Source organism: Dromiciops gliroides, chromosome 5 (genome assembly GCF_019393635.1).
Source record: "Dromiciops gliroides isolate mDroGli1 chromosome 5, mDroGli1.pri, whole genome shotgun sequence".
Lineage (NCBI taxonomy): Eukaryota > Metazoa > Chordata > Mammalia > Microbiotheria > Microbiotheriidae > Dromiciops > Dromiciops gliroides.
Window position 1 is genome coordinate 85,700,767 of NC_057865.1, and position 17,534 is coordinate 85,718,300.

At 37.4% G+C, this 17,534-nt stretch overlaps 1 protein-coding gene across 2 annotated transcripts in view; it reads left to right on the plus strand.

Moving 5' to 3' along the window:
• The window catches only part of LMBR1 (limb development membrane protein 1), a 188,397-nt gene that overhangs the window by 40,785 nt on the left and 130,078 nt on the right, over nucleotides 1–17,534 (plus strand). For both annotated transcript variants that reach the window (XM_043967066.1, XM_043967065.1), the window contains exons 3-4: nucleotides 3,254–3,293; nucleotides 13,796–13,935. In XM_043967066.1, the coding sequence (XP_043823001.1) occupies nucleotides 3,254–3,293; nucleotides 13,796–13,935 (180 nt within the window). The remainder of the gene's footprint in view (nucleotides 1–3,253; nucleotides 3,294–13,795; nucleotides 13,936–17,534) is intronic.

The window sequence follows — 17,534 nt, forward strand, 5'->3', positions numbered from 1 at the left end:
TTTAATGTAACAATATACTGATAATAATATAATTAAATGTTATAAGTTTAAAGTATACAAAGCAGCTTACCTATAGTATCTCATTTGAGTATCACAAGAACATTTACAGGTAGATGATTAGGAAAGGAGCTGGGCCTGTGATTTCACTTGTACAGGGAGTTCCTAGATGAGGAAGCTCCATCTACTAAAGCAGATCCCTATCTTCTCTATAACTTATGGTCCTAGAGAGTTGCCTGGGACCTTGAGAGGTTAAGGGACTTGCCTAGGGTCACAAAGCAAGGATGTGTCTTATTTATTTGAATCTCTACAGTGCCATGCTGCATAGGTACAATCAGTAACATCCCCATTTTATAGCTTAAGAAACTGACATTCAGCAAAATTAAGTCATTTGCACTTGGTCACCTGCCTAGTAAGCGTCACAGCTAAGGTTTGAACCCAGGTCTTCCTGACTTTATTTTAAGCATTCCTTCCACTATAGATATATCATATCTTCTACAATCTTGGGCTTGTGAGTGCCCTATAAATATTTATTAATGGAATGTGGCGTCTTGAGTTATGTTGCTTTGGAATTGGGAAAACCAGGAAAATAGTATGTGGATGATTTCTTTCCTTTGAAATTTCCATTGTCTCTCCACTGAGAGAGCCTTAATGGAGTCAGGAAGCCTGGATTCAAATCTCGGCTCTGACATTTACTTGTATATAACCTTAGGTTCCTCACACAACATCTCTGAGCCTCATTTTCCTCATTCGTAAAATGTGGACAATGACATAATCCCTTTCTACCTAAGATGGTGGTTGTGAGGAAGGTGTCTTGTAGACCTTAAATCTCTTTGTTACTTTTCCAGTGTAGGCACTGTTGTTATTCTGTGAATGCTTCTGTACTGAACTGGGTGGAAAGCTCTGTGGACCTTTTCAGTTTAAATAAAACTTTGTAGACCTGAAGATCAAAGTTGGTTAGCTGGCCATAGATTTAAGATGCCGCAGCTTGGCTGGTTTGTTTTTTTGGCAGGGCAATGAGGGTTAAGTGACTTGCCCAGGGTCACACAGCTAGTAAGTGTCAAGTGTCTGAGGCCAGATTTGAACTCAGGTCCTCCTGAATCCAGGGACAGTGTTTTATCCACTGTGCCACCTAGCTGCCCCCATTTAAAAAAAATAACAAAACTTTTTTTTCCCTTTAAACTTGACTGTTTGAGGCACAAATTGACTTGTGAAGAGGTTCCTTTTGATGACCCTAGTTTCCATTTCATCACAGGAGTATCAAAACACCGAAGAACTACTATGCACAATAATAACAATTTTCATTTCTCTTGTGCTTAAAGCTTTCACAAAAGGCTCTCCCAATAATTGTCCTTTGTGATTGGTAGTAGAAGTATGTTATTTTTTTCTCATTATATCCTGCTTTTCCTCAAATAAGCTCTCCATCCCTGGCCTTGCTTTTCAGTCTTGTCTGTCCCTTTACTCAAGCCCCTGCAATACATTGGAGGGGGAGTGATGGTAGTCCTTCCTCCACACTGCTGCTCTCTCCTTACCACCATCATTCGATAAACACTCCGTTTTTGAAGCCTCCAGCCTCCAATCATGGCGACAGTGGAATCTGCTCCCAGGTTTTCCTTTTACTCAGCTAGCTGATTGCCTCTCCTCCCAAACTCCCCCTGTCCTTGTAACTAGTGGACTTCAACATCCAGTGTGATGTTCCTACAAGCTCTTTTATCTTCCAGTTCCCCACTCTTTTGAAATTCCATGACCTACTGCTTTCCATCTACCTTAGCTACAACCAGGGAGGCTCCCATCCTGAATTTCAGCATTAACTGTGTTTCCTTTTCTTAAAAAACCTCTTATATTCCTTTTTCTGAACACCAACCTTTTATCACTGAATCTCTCCCTATGCCTCACCTCTTCTAAAGCTATGTGCATTTATCTTGTCTACCAGTTCCTCTATCCATTAGTACTTTGTCAGGCCATTCATCCTTGTTTAACTTCATTTTCTTCCTTTCCCTATCTTGACTCTATAGTTAACCAATTTAACATTGCTAATCCCTTGTCACTTTTTAGCCTAACATTACTCACACCATTCTCCTACTCACAGACTTATGAATGGAGCTGGAGAATCCTGCTGACAGAGAATACTATCAATTCATGTTATCTGACTTAGGCTGGGCCCTAAATGCAACAAGGCAATCTTTTCACTTCTCCCTAATTGATTAACTGTAACACTCCCTGCAAAATCGATTCCAAACCTGCTCTTTTCTCCAGAGTTTCCCCATATCACTCCTCCCCTTCCTTAGCCGAGGACCTCACCTTTTACTTTTATGAAAAAATTGAAATTGTTTGTCATGAGCACCCTCTTTTCTCTTCTTCATTTCAAAACCCCTTGATGTTATCCCTCCTTTCCCTCAGTCTCTGATAATGAGGTGACTCTTGCCTTTATCAAAGCTATTTCCTTTACATGTGCCCTTGATCCCATCCCTTTCCATCTTCTCCAATAATTTGTCATCTCTTGCTCTAATTATTAACCTCCCCTATTGCCTTTCAGACAATGTCTTTCTACAGTGGATAGAGCCCTGGACCTGGAGGCAGAAGGACCTGAATTCAAATCCAGCCTTAGATACCTACAAGCTGTATTACCCTGGGCAAATCACTTTAGCTCTGTTTTCCTCAGTTTCCTCAACTGTAAATTGGAGATGATCACAGTATCTACCTTCTAGAATTGTTGTGAGAATCAAATGAGATAATATTTGTAAAATGCTTAGCCAAATGTCTGACACACAGTAGCTGCTCAATAAATGCTTGTTCCTTCCCCTTCCCCTTATGTGCCCTCTACCTCTGCTTCTGTCCTGTTGCTCCCAGTCGAGATCATTCTTCAGTTGTGCTGGGTAGCGGCTGTTCTGTCTGATGCAAACATACTGTACTCAAGTGAAAGCAGTGCTTACTTGAAAATGAACTTTTGTTAATGATTCTTTGTGTTCACATGTTCTTTTAAAAATTATTATTTTCCAGTTACATATTACATATAAGGATAGTTTTCAACATTTGTTTTCACTGGATTTTTAGTTCCAAATTTTTTTTCTCTCCCCCCCCTTTCTCCTCCCCAAGACAGAAAGCAGTCTGATATAGGTTGTACATGTACAATCACATTAAACATATTTCTGCATTAGTCACCTTGTCATGCATTCTTAATATGTTGTATACAAATGCAACTTTTTATTATGGGAAATAAAAGGAAGCTAAACATTTTTAAAAAATATTTTTGCAGATGAACAGGAAGATGAAGATGCCATTGTCAACAGAATTTCGTAAGTGTTTTCAAATTTCTTGATTTTGTTGACTCTTACAAAATGAGAAAAAGAAGCCAAACTTAGAATTATACTTTGTAATACAGATTTTACAGAAAAACAAGTCTCAGGTGTAGAATGTCCTTAACAGTTTTCATTACAGCTCACAAAGTTTATAAAAAACAAACGTAAATGTACATGTATTATTGAGAGTTGATTGCATGGTGTCCAAAGCTTTTGACATGTGGAATGGAAACCTCTTATCTATATAGGATCAAACAAAGAAGTGGTCTGAAGTTAAACAAAGATTTGGTTGAATCTAAGGAAAGATTTCTTGATTATAAGAATGACAATACATTTAAATAAGCTAAGAGAGATTGTGGTAAGCTCAAAGAAGAGTTTATTCTGGGTAATTTTTGTTACTTTATTGAAGGTGACTGGATCAGATAGATCCCCATGTGTTGGTATAAAACATCAATGTATTATAAAATATCCTTTATTATTTCTGAGACATCAGATTGTAGTTATAAGTCTTTGAAGTACCTTCGGTAAGATTTTGTTTAATTAGAATCATTAAATTTCATAATATAAGATTATATAGGAGGTCCTGTGCTTTTCAGATACTTGATTTTGGCTTTGCATATTTGGTTTTGCTTTTTTGCTGCTCACTGTACCAGTGAATAAATACTTCTTTAGAGCTGACTCTTGTTACTGGGGAGAAGGTGCAAGGAAAACTGTATGAAAGAAGGTGGTAATATGTGGCTACATGATATTTAACATTGCTGATTACCTAGGAATAGGTACTGAAAAAGAGGTGGCTTTCTCTACTCTGCTCTTCCCCAAATGAAAAAAAAAAAAGAAAGAAGAGTATGCCTCTTCCAAGAGATTCTTTTGGGTTAAGAAAGTCCTCAGTAAAATACAAATTCCTTAACAAATTTGTTAAACCCACTCACTGGTCAGTTACCCCTTAGTATTATTACTTCAATCAGATATTAGATTGTACTCTCTGTGACATCACCCAGCAGAAGGAGTTAGTCAGATTAATAATTGTAGAATTAATGAATGAGAGAGTTGCTGAGAAGAGGAGGGGATTAATTCTGGGGTCTGGAACTATTTAGAGAAACAGCAGGGCCTGGGTGAGATAGTCATAGGATAGCATTAGAAAGGGCAGAAGGACCATAGAGAAGAGGAAAGAGTTGTAATAAGGAAGAAGGAATTGGAATAAGGTTCAGCTGGAAAGGTAGAAAGGGCCAGGGAGCAATTACAATTTTGGCTAGGGCCCTGTTTCCAAAAAGTCTAATTTTGTAGATTTCAGCACTGAAAGGACCTTAGAAATCACACAATGTTCTTAATAGATCAGACTTCCAGGATATTCTATGTGATTGTATACTTTTAACCTTTCTATCCTTATTATAGTTACCTTCAGATTTCTTCACTGAAAAAGGACCTTTAGAAGGCTGATACTGAGGTTTTCTTTTATTTAGAGAACATAAAAACATTATTTACTCTTTTATATTGATGTAGTATAACTGCTCTGATATAAATGTTAACTTAAATATCAAGTTAAGTAAACAAGCCCAGGTAATATGCAGGAATTCAATATTCAACAAATATTTAAGTTCAGTGCACAGAGGAATATGCAGAAATTGTAATTAAGTAAGGAAGACTAGCATTGAATAATAGGTCAAGTTCATTAATGGATGAGTTAAAGAAATTTAACTCAAATATAAGATGTTTGCCTGAACAAGTTACTAGATTAAAATAATGCATTGTTATGTACATAGAAGTATCTCTTTCTCTTTCTTATGCGAGAGTCATTTTCCCTTCTTGTTTGGAAGATGGAAAGTAACTACATCTGGGCCATAGACAAAATGGGAACACACTTTAAATAATAGATATGAGAGATACCTGGCTGTGACTATAGCAAATATAACAAGAACTGGTAAGAAAGTTGCCTGGAGTCTTGAAAATTTAATCAGAATGGGTTTAAAATATAAAAAAAGGAGGAGGAAGAAACTTGACTATGTATTTCCACTATGCAAGATAACATAGGGAGTAACTACGATGTAAGGAAGAATAGCAGCTGAGAAACTGGAAGTTGAGAGGGACAGAATTCAAGAAAGGAGATAATAATAAGATAGGTTAACTCAGATGTCAACTCAGAGCGTTCAAACTATGGGTAACAAGGAAGATGAGCTAGAACTCCTAATGTACTGGGGCAAATTTGACCTCATGTTATTAGAGAGACTCGCGGTGGGAGATTCATACATAAAATATGACTCTGGAAAGGCATACCTTATTCAAAAAGAAAATAGGTAAAAAGCCCGGAGAGTTGTGTGTTCATATGAGGAAATCCAGGGTGAAAGCATGGTGGAGAGCAGTTGGATAAAGTCAAGTGCAGTGGAGAGCAAAAGTGATAGTAGTAGTGTATATGAAAGCCATCAAAAGCCTGACCCACGGGCATGAGATAGCAGTAATGTGGAGTTTTAGTTGACTTGACATCTGTTGTAGCCCTCTCTCTGCCAAAAGCAGACTAGCTAATAATTTATTTAACCTTTCTGGTCATTTACTACTTCAAAGGTGGAGCAACCAACAAAGGAAAATTCTTTTCTGGATATAATTCTCACCAACAAGGAAGAAATGATTGCTGGGATAGAGTTGATGGGATAGATCTCTCTCTTAGAAGTTGAGAGTCACTCAGTCAGTAAGCATTTATTAAGCACCTACTATGTGCTAGGTACTGTGTTTAGCACTGAGGATACAAAGAAAGTAAAAAGACAAGACCCTCCCCTGGAGGAGTCTATAGTCCAATGGAGGGATATATAACAAACAGATATATACCGAGAATATGTAAATAAATGCACATAGATAGAGTAAATAGGAAATAACAGAGAAAGCACTAGAATTAGAAGGATTGGGAAAGGCTTCCTGTAGAAAGTAGAATTTTAGCTGGGACTTGAAGGAAGCCAGGAGCCAGAGATTAGGAGAGAGAGGCCTATAGGACAGCCGGAGAAAATGCCTGGAGCCCAGAGATGGAGTGTCTTGTTCATGGAATAGCAAAGAGGCCAATGTCATTCTATGGAGAGTATGTGGAAGGGTATGGGGGTTAAGGTATAAGAAGATTGGAAGAGGAGAAGGGGGCTAGGTCTTTGAATACCAAGTAGAGGGCTTTGTATTTGATCCTGGAGGTAATAAGGGGCATCAGTACAGTCTCATATGTATAATGGTCTTCAAAGGGTATGGAGAGAAGATGGTTAGGATCCCATGGCCTCCAGTTCTACAGGGAAAGTTGGCCCCGGAAAGATGGAGGGTTTTCAAGAATGAAATTATGAAGATAAAAATACACAAGTGTATTGGAGAAGAAAAAGAGAGTTATCTAAAGAGGCCAAAGTGGATACATAAAGTACCCACTAACTTAGATTTTGAGAGGACACTGTCCAGAAGATTAAGCGAGAGCAAATGACAGGTAGTAAACTAGCATTTATTAAGTGCTTACCACGTGCCAGGCACTGTGCCAGGCATTGGAGATACAAACAAACTGAAACAATTTCTACTCCTGGGGAACTTCACATTTTAATGCAGTCTTGTAAGAATTGTGTTATTAGTGCTAAAACAAGGAATGAGCTGAGGCTACAAGGGAAGCTAAGAAAAAGGGGGTTTTAAGTTCCTTTGGGCAAAAGAGCAGTACCTAAGAAGGGGAAAAGAACCACTGTTTGGGGTGTATAGGACAATCCCAGTGGCCACTGGGGAGGAGGAAATGCTTAACTCTTAATTTGCTCCCTCTTCTCCAAGGAGAAGGATTTTTGGATTGGAAAGGAGAGAACCAAAATGGAAGATAGGCAGTTTATATTCAAGAACAGTAAATATGTAATAAGAGAGTAGTACCTTGCTGGCTCACTGTGAATTAACTTACCTCACCTAACTCATCTATATACTTGGATCCTGAAAGAATTAGTCATTGCAGACACATGGAAAATGGGAAAGATACCATAGGACTGGAGAGCAGCCACTGTTTGACTTTGATTCCTAGCAAAATTAGAAAATATATTCCCACATATTTATATATATTTAACCTGATGCAAATGCAGAGGACTTGCTAAAGAACCCATAAATAATCAAGACATTTCTCTTTCCCTCTCTGGTTAGCCTCATCTTCCCAGGGACATTCCTCTAGACTTATATCACTGCCCTGGGTAGGACTCCTCAGCAAGGGAAGAGGACTCAGGGTTTCTAGCAAGTCAAGTACCTTACCCCTCTAGAAAACTCGACCTCCCAGGGATCTGTAGAATCCTCTAGACTTAAAGTACTTCCTTAGGTTCTGCACTTCACTCTCCTCCCACCCCATGAAAAGGGGAAGAGACTTATGGTTATAGAAGAAATCCAGACACTGTACAGAGTACAATCACATACTCTCTTACCCCAAACTTAAACATTTGTCAGTTACTTGTTATGTGTAATCCTGGTTTTTCTTGTTGTCTTTCTGGGGGTTTTGTTGTGATATCTCATTTAGAATAGATTATTAAGAGAGATATTTAGTGAAGCATCTAGAAGAGGAAATAGTGGGGCAGCTAGGTGGTGCAGTGGAAAGAGCACCGGCCCTGGAATCAGGAGTACCTGAGTTCAAATCCGGCCTCAGACACTTATACTTACTAGCTGTGTGACCCTGGGCAAGTCACTTAACCCCAATTGCCTCACTAAAAAAAAAAAAAAAAGAAGAAGAGGAAATAGTGATAATAAAGGACCAATGTGGTTTCATCAAGAATGGTTCCTGCTGGGGGCAGCTAGGTGGCACAGTGGATAGAGCACCAGCCCTGGATTCAGGAGGACCTGAGTTCAAATTCAACCTCAGACACTTGACACTTACTAGCTGTGTGACCCTGGCCAAGTCACTTAACCCCAATTACCTCACCAAAAAAAAAAAAGAAGAAGAATGGTTCCTGCCTGCCATTTGTAGGGATAAAATGGAGAGACATGAGCTCAGTTGGGTAGGTTCAGAACTAGTAGCACAGCCAGCCCGAGAATGGTCATTAAGATTAGACATTAGCTTGGAAAGAGGTCTTCAAAGGAGTGCCACTGGAGGCATTTCATATTTGGCTATTTGCTGTGTAGTCATTTTTTCAGCGATTTGGAAGAAGGCATAGATTATATGGTTATCAAATTTTTAGGTGACACAATGCTGGAAAGATTGTTAATAGAAGGAAAAAGGCAGTGTTTGACAAGTCAGAAAATTGGGACAAATATAACGAAATGAAATTTAAAAGGGGTAAAGTCTTGTACTTGAGGTCTAACAGTAAATTTCACAAGAGAAAGATATGTAGGATTGGTGGGATAGAAGTTCACCTGAAAAACACCTAGGAACTTTAGTGGACTGCAGGCTTAGAATTTGGTACCATTGTGATGTGACAGCAAAGAAAACTAATGTACATATAGAATGGGACTATGGAGGTGATAATCTTCTTATAATCTTCATGGTGACCCAATATTTGGAGTATTGTATTAAATACTAGGTGCCAGTTTGATTGATTAGATATTGATGAACCAGAAAATGTTTAGAGGCAGGCAGCCAGCTAGTATGCGGAAGCACCTTGAGTCCATTTCACTTGAGTATGAGTTGTAGGAATTGGATTTAACTTACAGAAGAAAAGACTTGAGGGTGACATGATAGTTATCTTTAATTATTTGAAAGGCTAACATGTGGAATATGGATTATACTTGGTCTCTTTAGCCTCAGAGGACAGAACTGGGCCTATTGTGTAGAAAGGTAGGATTTATAGAAAGAAAAATTTCCTTAGAATTAGAGTTGACCTTTCAAAGTGGATATAGAAGGTTTCCCCCTCACTGAAGGCCCTTTAAGAGAAGGTTGGATAGCCACTTGCCACATTTTTATAGTGGACATTATTATGCCGGTTGATAAGTTGTGGATTCAGAAACACCTGAGTTCAAGTCCTCCTTCTGACACATACTAATTTTTTTTTTTTTTTGCGGGGCCATGGGGGTTAAGTGACTTGCCCAGGGTCACACAGCTAGTAAGTGTCAAGTGTCTGAGGCCGGATTTGAACCCAGGTACTCCTGAATCCAGGGCCAGTGCTTTATCCACTGCTCCACCTAGCTGCCCCAGACACATACTAATTTAACTGTGGGCAGGTCACATAACCTCTCATTGCCTCGGGTAACTCTCAAGACTTTTTCAGAGAGGTTGCTAGCCTGCATTGGTGGAAGTATTTTCCAAACTCAGATCTCCCTACTCTGATGAAATTACACATCTTTACTTCCCCTTTATCCTCCTCCTTGATATGTATGTGATAATTATAGTTGGAGAACATTATAAATACTCTAGAAATAGGGATAGAAAGTTGTAGTTCTAGTAATAGAAAGTTCATGGTAGCTTGTTGAGGTAAATATAAATTATGCCTTTATTATAAGGGGAAAAATAGTAGCTAGAAGAGTCATTATTCACTTAAGATTTCTCACAAATGTCATTGATCGAACTAGTACTATAACTTGAAACCCCTGATTGTCTAAACTGAAGCTGTATTTTTGCTATCTGTGCTGAAGCTCTTTCAGCAATCTTTTCAGCAATTAATGATTGTACAGTTGAGTTTCCAGGAGGTGGCGCCAACCATGTGTCTTAAATTCTCTGGTTTCTTGGTGCATTTAAATGTAATTTAACTTAAAAAATTTTGAGGAACATATTTTATAAAGCCCTTTATTCTTTTTTATTTATGAGTGTGACAGACATTTTAGTCATTAGTTAACAAGTATTTGAGGGGTTTATAAGGGAATAAACTATGCTTGAATACTTTTTCTTTTTTTTTAGTGAGGTACTTTTTCTAAATAATGAGCATTTCATAATTTAGTACTTCATAATTCATAAAAAAATTCTTTTGTAATTGTGTTGGCATATTCTGGTTTCCTTTATCTGGCTGTGTTTTTTTTTTTGAACAATTCATTCAGCCTTTCAGGTTTTATTTCACTATCTGGAAGATGAGGATAATATTTCTACTCCCTACCTCAACAGGGTTGTGAGGAAAGGACATTGTAAATCAAGTACTCTATAATAGAGGGATGTTATCATCTGAAAAGTGAGTGGGTTGGACTCTATGATCTCCATGGACCCTTCTAACCTTATGATTTCATGACTCTCTTCTTCTGCTTCTGAAGTATATAGACTATTTTGTTTTAAAAATTAAGATTGATTATGATTTAATTTTTTTAAAGAATTTTGAATTTTTTAGATATCTAGAAGATATTGTTGGATACGAAAAAACCAAGATGGGAAATGAGAGTTTTGAAAAACTGTTTAATCATTATTTCACTGAGAGGCTTTCTACAACAATATTATTCTCTTGAATACTGAGTGCTATTTCATTTAGTAATCTTGAAGGCAAAAGTAGCAACATGTTCTGAAATATCAAGCTTAGAAAAATGTACAATAATTGTTAATTTTTTACTTTCAGGTTTACAAAAGTATTTTCCTCACAACTCTGTGACATAGTTTGTATAATGATTATTTCCCTTATTTTGTAAATGAGAGAGCTGAGGTTCAAAGGAGTGAAGGAATCCAACTAGTAAATATTAAGGCGAGGGTGTGAGACCACAACTTGACTCAAAGTCTAGCTATGTTTCCACAACACTCTTCTACTTCCACTAATCTTAAGAGCTTTGGACGACACTGTTGCCCAAAGGTGGTGGGTTTTGGGGGCCATATTTATATATTTTTAATGTGTAGAAGATCTTGTCAAAATATATTTTTTTCTTTGTGTACCCAAATTGATCTGCCTAGAAATAATAATAACCAATGATTTCTTTCTTTTGGAGAACCACTAAACTCTAGTTACCCCCATATACCTTCTGTGCGTGTGTTTTGTTTAGTTTCTAGGGTACAAGTGTATTTCAGTTTTGCAAATGTCCATCAGGACTGCTGATTTATATATTCTTTTTTGTTACTGATTTGTTGATTTGAACAGATTTTATTTTTATACCAGCAGGGAGGGATGCTATTGTAATTGCATTATAGAGAAAATTGTTATTAGGATAGCACTTAGCCAGTCACTGACTAAAAATGATGTTTTAAATTTACTGTGTGAACCAAACAGGTGTGATAAGTCCTGGCATGCTTACTAGAGGGTGGCACATGAAGCCTTTCTCTGTGGTGTACTGAGACTGCCTTTGGTGCTGGGAATAAAGTTGAGATTTATTACTTACAACCACAGGAAATTAGAACAGATGACCTAGTCTAGCTGTGTTGATAGGCAATAATTGCTTTGAAAACTGAGGGGCATGGGTTCACCTTCAATGATGAATTAGTGGCTTGACTGGCCACCTTTTTGTCCCTTTGTCCCAATCTATTTTGCTTCTACTTAGAATCTCCAGCCCCTTCTTCAGTGTACCCCTGTGGACTTTGCTTCCTTTTCTTAGCAGATCGGTGTGTTAAAGTTGTGAATATAACCCCAATTGACTGTTGCCAATACATGTGGTCCTCAAATCACAGTGAAGGCTGGAACCCTTAGGGGACTTTTGGTTAGTCCTGGTTCAGCCATTTACTTGCTCTGTGAACTTAAGCCATCTGTAAAATGAGGGAGCTAGATTAGGTGATCTGTAAGGATATGTGGCATAATAATATTTTAAATTTTGCCATGTTATTATGTTAATGATATGTTAACAGGATTATGTTAAAATTGATCAATGAAAACTAAAAAAACATTTAAAAAGGTTTATACTTCCTATTAGCTCTGTTTTTATGGTGATATTCCATTTCATAAGAGTCACAGCATGCATGAATTGGGAGAAGTCTTGTAGATCATCTATCTAGTCCAGAGGCATCATACTCAGGACCAGTGAGTGGAAGCAGTCAGGAGTGCATCGAGAGTCAGATAAAAATGTAGTGAGTAAATATTTACCCAAATGAAAATACAGCAGAACATGTTGTTTGTTGTGGTTCAGTCCTGTTCCACTCATCATGACTCCATTTGGGGTTTTCTTGACAAAGATACTGGAGTGGTTTGCCATTTTCTTCCCCAGTTTATTTTACAGATTAGAGAACTGAGGAAAACAGGGCAAACTTGAGGCAAAAAGTCACTTAAAAGATGTGCACAGGGTTACACAGCTAGTAAGTGTCTGAGGCCAAATTTGAACCACCTAGCTGCTCCACAATAGAACATAGGTAATATAAATTGGTGGTTTTCTGAGTCAGTATGGGTCCACAGGGATCTATTTCTGTTTGAATTTGACACCATTGAATTCTAGTCCATATGCTTGACTTTACTGAGGAATAAAAGGTTGTAAATTGCCTTCAGTTTTGTGGTAGGTCAGAGCTAGTGCTAGAACTTGAATTACTGAGTGTACTACACTTTTTTTTTGTTATGCCACATGCCTTTTCAGTAAAGATGATCAATAATATTTTTCCTATATTTACAATTTTAATTTTCATAAAATATGGAAGATTCTTCTCCCTTCCATTTTGCCACCCTGCTTTTTAGAACAGAGGACCATTTCTCATCACTTGTTGCTTATGAAAAGATAGTTCTGTTATTTGCCACAAGGTGGCATAGACTTCAAAGTCACATTTTAAAGTGTGTTTTTAGGAGCTTGGCATGGATTTTTCACTTTTAATATGTTGTATTTGTTTTTAGGTTCCTCTTTTGGAAGACTTTAATGGAAGATAAATTTTATTTAAGAAAAAGGTTTTCACTCCCCTGATATTGCCATATTTTCTAGTCTTCCTTTCATCTGTCCATTTTACACCTGTGGTCGTGTAAGACTTTGCCTGAATTGATCTTTCCCTTTATTAATACCTTTTGTAGACATGCATTTGAACCATTGGAAACAATTGTCACACTGTTGTGTGAGTGTTGCCAGACAGTCAAACAGATACAATCATGAAATAAGTATTTATACTTACTTTAAGATCAGATTTCATCTTTGCAAAGCCACGTTTGCTTTGTTTTTAGTGGCCAAATGATAATTTATTTCAGTATATATATGCCTGTGTTATTTTGACCTCCATTTTTACATTCCACAATATTTTTGCAGAGACATGGAATGCTAGTGCTAAAAAGAATGTTGAGATAATCTATTCCCTGTCTCTTTCTGCCCCAGATTTCAATTCTACATGAGGTGTTTCTTGGACACTACCCTTTCCGCATAAATGAATTTAGTGAAGATTGTTAAGATTGGAAAGGCAGTGTGGTGTCATCAGTAGAGCTGGCCTCAAGGGCCAAGAAGATCTGGGTTCAAGTTCTGTTTCTGACGCATGTTAGCTGTGTAACTCTGGGCAAGTCCATTAAGCTTTCAGTGGTCTCCATAATGCGCCAAGGCTGTGAGGTGTGTTAGGAGAGAGAGAGTTTTCTCATCCCTATATCAATGAAATCACAAGTCTAACCCGTCTTCCTATCCCTTAAAGGACATTTTCAACTTTAACAGTTTTTAAAGTTCTAGAAATCCATATTTGAAAAGCATTTGCATTAAAGATCCTTTGCTTCTTTCAATCTTTGTGGTGACTAACTTTTTTTTTTCCCTTTCAGGCTGTTTTTGAGCACCTTCACGTTAGCAGTTTCAGCTGGTGCTGTTTTGCTTCTTCCTTTCTCAATAATCAGCAATGAAATCCTCCTTTCTTTTCCACAAAACTACTATATTCAGTGGTTAAATGGCTCCTTGATTCATGGTTAGTATATATTGACAAATATAATTTAAAGTGGATATTTTTGTAAGTTTTTTCCCTCCTTTGTATCTCTATTTCTTTTAAAAATTGTTTTTGAATCCTTAGTAGGAATTGAGGAAGTACATTTATTTTAGCTTTCTATTTCATTTTCAAGATTTAAAAAAAGTTTGCCAAAAATCTTTGATGAGGCTTTAATAGAATCAGAAAATCTGATTTTACATTTCAGTATTGTTGTTCCATCATTGGTCTAAATGGTATTTGTGAAAACCGTTTTTATTTTAGTCAATAATCAAGTATTTATAGTCAATATACTTAAAAAAAATCCTGAGTTCCTCAAATGAACAGGTAGATTGATTTGTTTAGAACCTACCATGTACAAGAAACCATGCCATGTACTAAATAGAGATAAAGATGAATACACATCACAGCTACTCTTAAAAGGGGCATGTACCAGCTGCCAGCCAACTACAGCCCATAAGACAAGCAAGCCAGCCTAGTTGAAGAAGCAAGGTGCACCAGAAGAGAGACAGGAGGCAGCATATGACAGGCAAGTCATACCACCACCAGAAACACAACCTTGACCGTCATCTCCCCTCAGACCTCGGTGGAGAAGCTGAGGATCCTGGGTCCAAGAGCCATATCATCCTGGGAGGCAGCCCCTGTGGAGATGCAGCCTGGAGGCTGGTCTTTCAGATGCTGCAGCCATGATTATTGAAGACCCAGAGAAAGAAGTTCTTGTCACCATAGTCCTTGGAGATGGCTCAGCCTAGAAACTGACATTAGAGGAAACATGAAAGAAGAGACACGACCTGTTTGCTGCTACACCCTGAGGACCATAGGACGTTTGCATCTGACTCTCACCTGAAGCTTCCCAATTGTGCTGTCTCTCCCATTGGACTGTGAGCTCCTGGAGAGCATTTTATCCGTAGAAAGTTCTTCATAAATCTTCCCTCCCTCTTTATTTCTTTCCTTACTCTCCTCCTAGAGATAGTAGATAGATGGTACAGAGTAGAGCACTGGACCTGGAGTCAGGAAGACCCGAGTTCAAATCCTGTCCCAGACACTTAACTGTGTGACTCTGGGCAAGTCATTTAACCTCTGTTTGCCTCAGTGTCCTCATGGGGATAATTATAGCACCTACCTTTCAGGGTTATTTTGGGAATCAAATGAGTAATATTTGTAAGCTTGGTACATAATAGATGCTTAATAAATGCTTTTCCCCTCCCCTCCTCTCTTTTCCCATTCTCCTTTGCCTTCCCCTCTTGTCCCCTCTTTTCTCTCTTACCTTCCTGCTCTCTTCCCTTTTGGACATTTCAAACTCTAGGTGTATAAAACAGAGCTTCTTTATTTTCCGAAACCCAGCCTTCTTCCAAAATTCCTTGTTTCTGACATGGATACCACCACATCTTCTTATCAATCCAGGTTCACAACCTTGTTTTTGTACTTGACTACACTTTCTTTCTCATCCCTCATAACCAATCAGTTGTCAGATCTTGTTGTTTTTAAGTCTACCACATCTCTCTCAGATTTTTTCTTTTTCTTTTTTGTCACTTTCAGTTTTATTGATATATTTTGCTTTTACATTATATATATTTACATATTGCTTTCCATTTCAGCACATCAGAGGTCTATTGTAATAAGATAAAAACAGTTAATTAAAAATAATGATACAGTAACATCATCTGAAAGTGCATGCATCATTTCGCATCTGTATCACTCCTCCCCACTTCTGTTTTTTGTTTTTAATGAACAGAAATCTGTTTTCTTTCCCTCCTATATCTTCCGTTCCTTGGAAAAAGAAAAGAAAAGAAAAGAAAATTCTTGGAACAAGTGCATAGTTATTATTATTATTTTTTTTGTGGGGCAATAAGGCTTAAGTGACTTGCCCAGGGTCACACAGCTAGACATAGCTAATCTAATCATGCTATCACATCACTGCTGATAAAAACCCTTCTATAACTCATTAGGTATAAGAGTTTCTGAATAAAACATTTTTTACCTTATGGCCTGCTTAGGGATGAACCTATCTGAATTTAGATACTCTGGCCTTTGGACAATAGACCAAGAACCCATATTCTATTTAATTCAGCAAACACCAAATGCCTGCTTTGTGTAAAGTACTGTATTCAAAGTCTTTCCATATTTGAGATCCTTAAGAGCTTGTGTCTTATTGGCATAGGCTTTGAGAACCTAGGGGAACTTCCACACTACAGTGTGGAATCAGAGTAGAATTTTAATTGAAGAGCTATGTGGGGCAACCTGTTTTTGTAAGGAATGTGTTCTTGTTCTGAGAACAGAAGGGCAAGGTAGAAACCAAGATTACTTTCTCTTCTGTGCTATACCTGAAGAAAAGTGGTTGAGGAAAGGGAAGCAAGCTGGCCAATGTCTGAGACACATAAAGAAAAAAGGAATAGGTTATACAGAACACTCCTTGTAACTTATATGTCCTTGGGCATCCATACTGGAAGGAAATCCTGGCTTCTTCATCATCCTATTAGCTCCTTACTCTGCTGTAGTTCTTGCAAGAGCTACCAGTAGTGACTTAGAGTTGGAGATATTTCTGAGCCCATTACAGTAGGAGAGAGATGTTTCTGGCCTTTCAGTTCGGAATGTTTCCTAAATGAAGAATGGATGAATCTTTGCAGAAGACTTTATCAATGTTGATGACATTCTTTAGTGCAGTTAAGTTTCATACTATGGTTTAGCTATGGTATGGTTAAATGGGCTTATATGGATTGGCCTCTGTTGGAAAAATGTATTTTGTGCTAAGAAACAATGGGAAGAATATAATAATAATACCTAATATTTATATAGCACTTTGTATGTGCTAGATACTATGCTAAGCACTTTACAAGCATTATCTCATTTCGTCCTCACAACAACCCTGGGAGGTAGGTGCTCTTATTATTCCTGTTTTACAGGTGAGGAAATTGAGGCAGTTTTCTATCCATTGAGCTATCTAGGTGCCCATAAATAAGAAATTATATGAGAATACTTATAGGACATCATGGACAGAGAATAAAACAGAACCATATCCCAGTAAAGACAGCAATAGTAGCAACAAATTCATATTATACATATGTAGGTACAAGGTGGGCCAAAAGTCACGAAGGGGTTTCAATATTTAATAACTCTTTTATTTTTTGTTTTTTAATTTTCATTACCATAGCATCATATAAAGTATATATAGGAAATGAATTAATGTTACATGTGAAAAAACAAATCTTGTAAATGGTGAAAATGGAAAATAAAAAACAATTTTCAAAAAGTTATTAAAACATCATGACTTTTGGCCCACCCTGTACTACTACATTAAAATCAATATTCACATATTTAGGAATGGCATTATTGTTATGGAAATAATAAAAGTTACAGGCACATATGTACAATTACAATCTCAGGATTTTTGATTTCGTTTACATGTTCTCTGTGCCTTAGTTTCCATACCTGCAAAATAATAGGATTAGATTCAATGACCTCTAATGTTCCTTCTAGCTCTAAACCTTATGTTTGTTGGTCACAATTTCTTTGCTTATGCTCTTAATATATTTGAGTGCCTGTACTTGTTAATAAAAGTTAAAGTAAAATTTATATTAAAGATA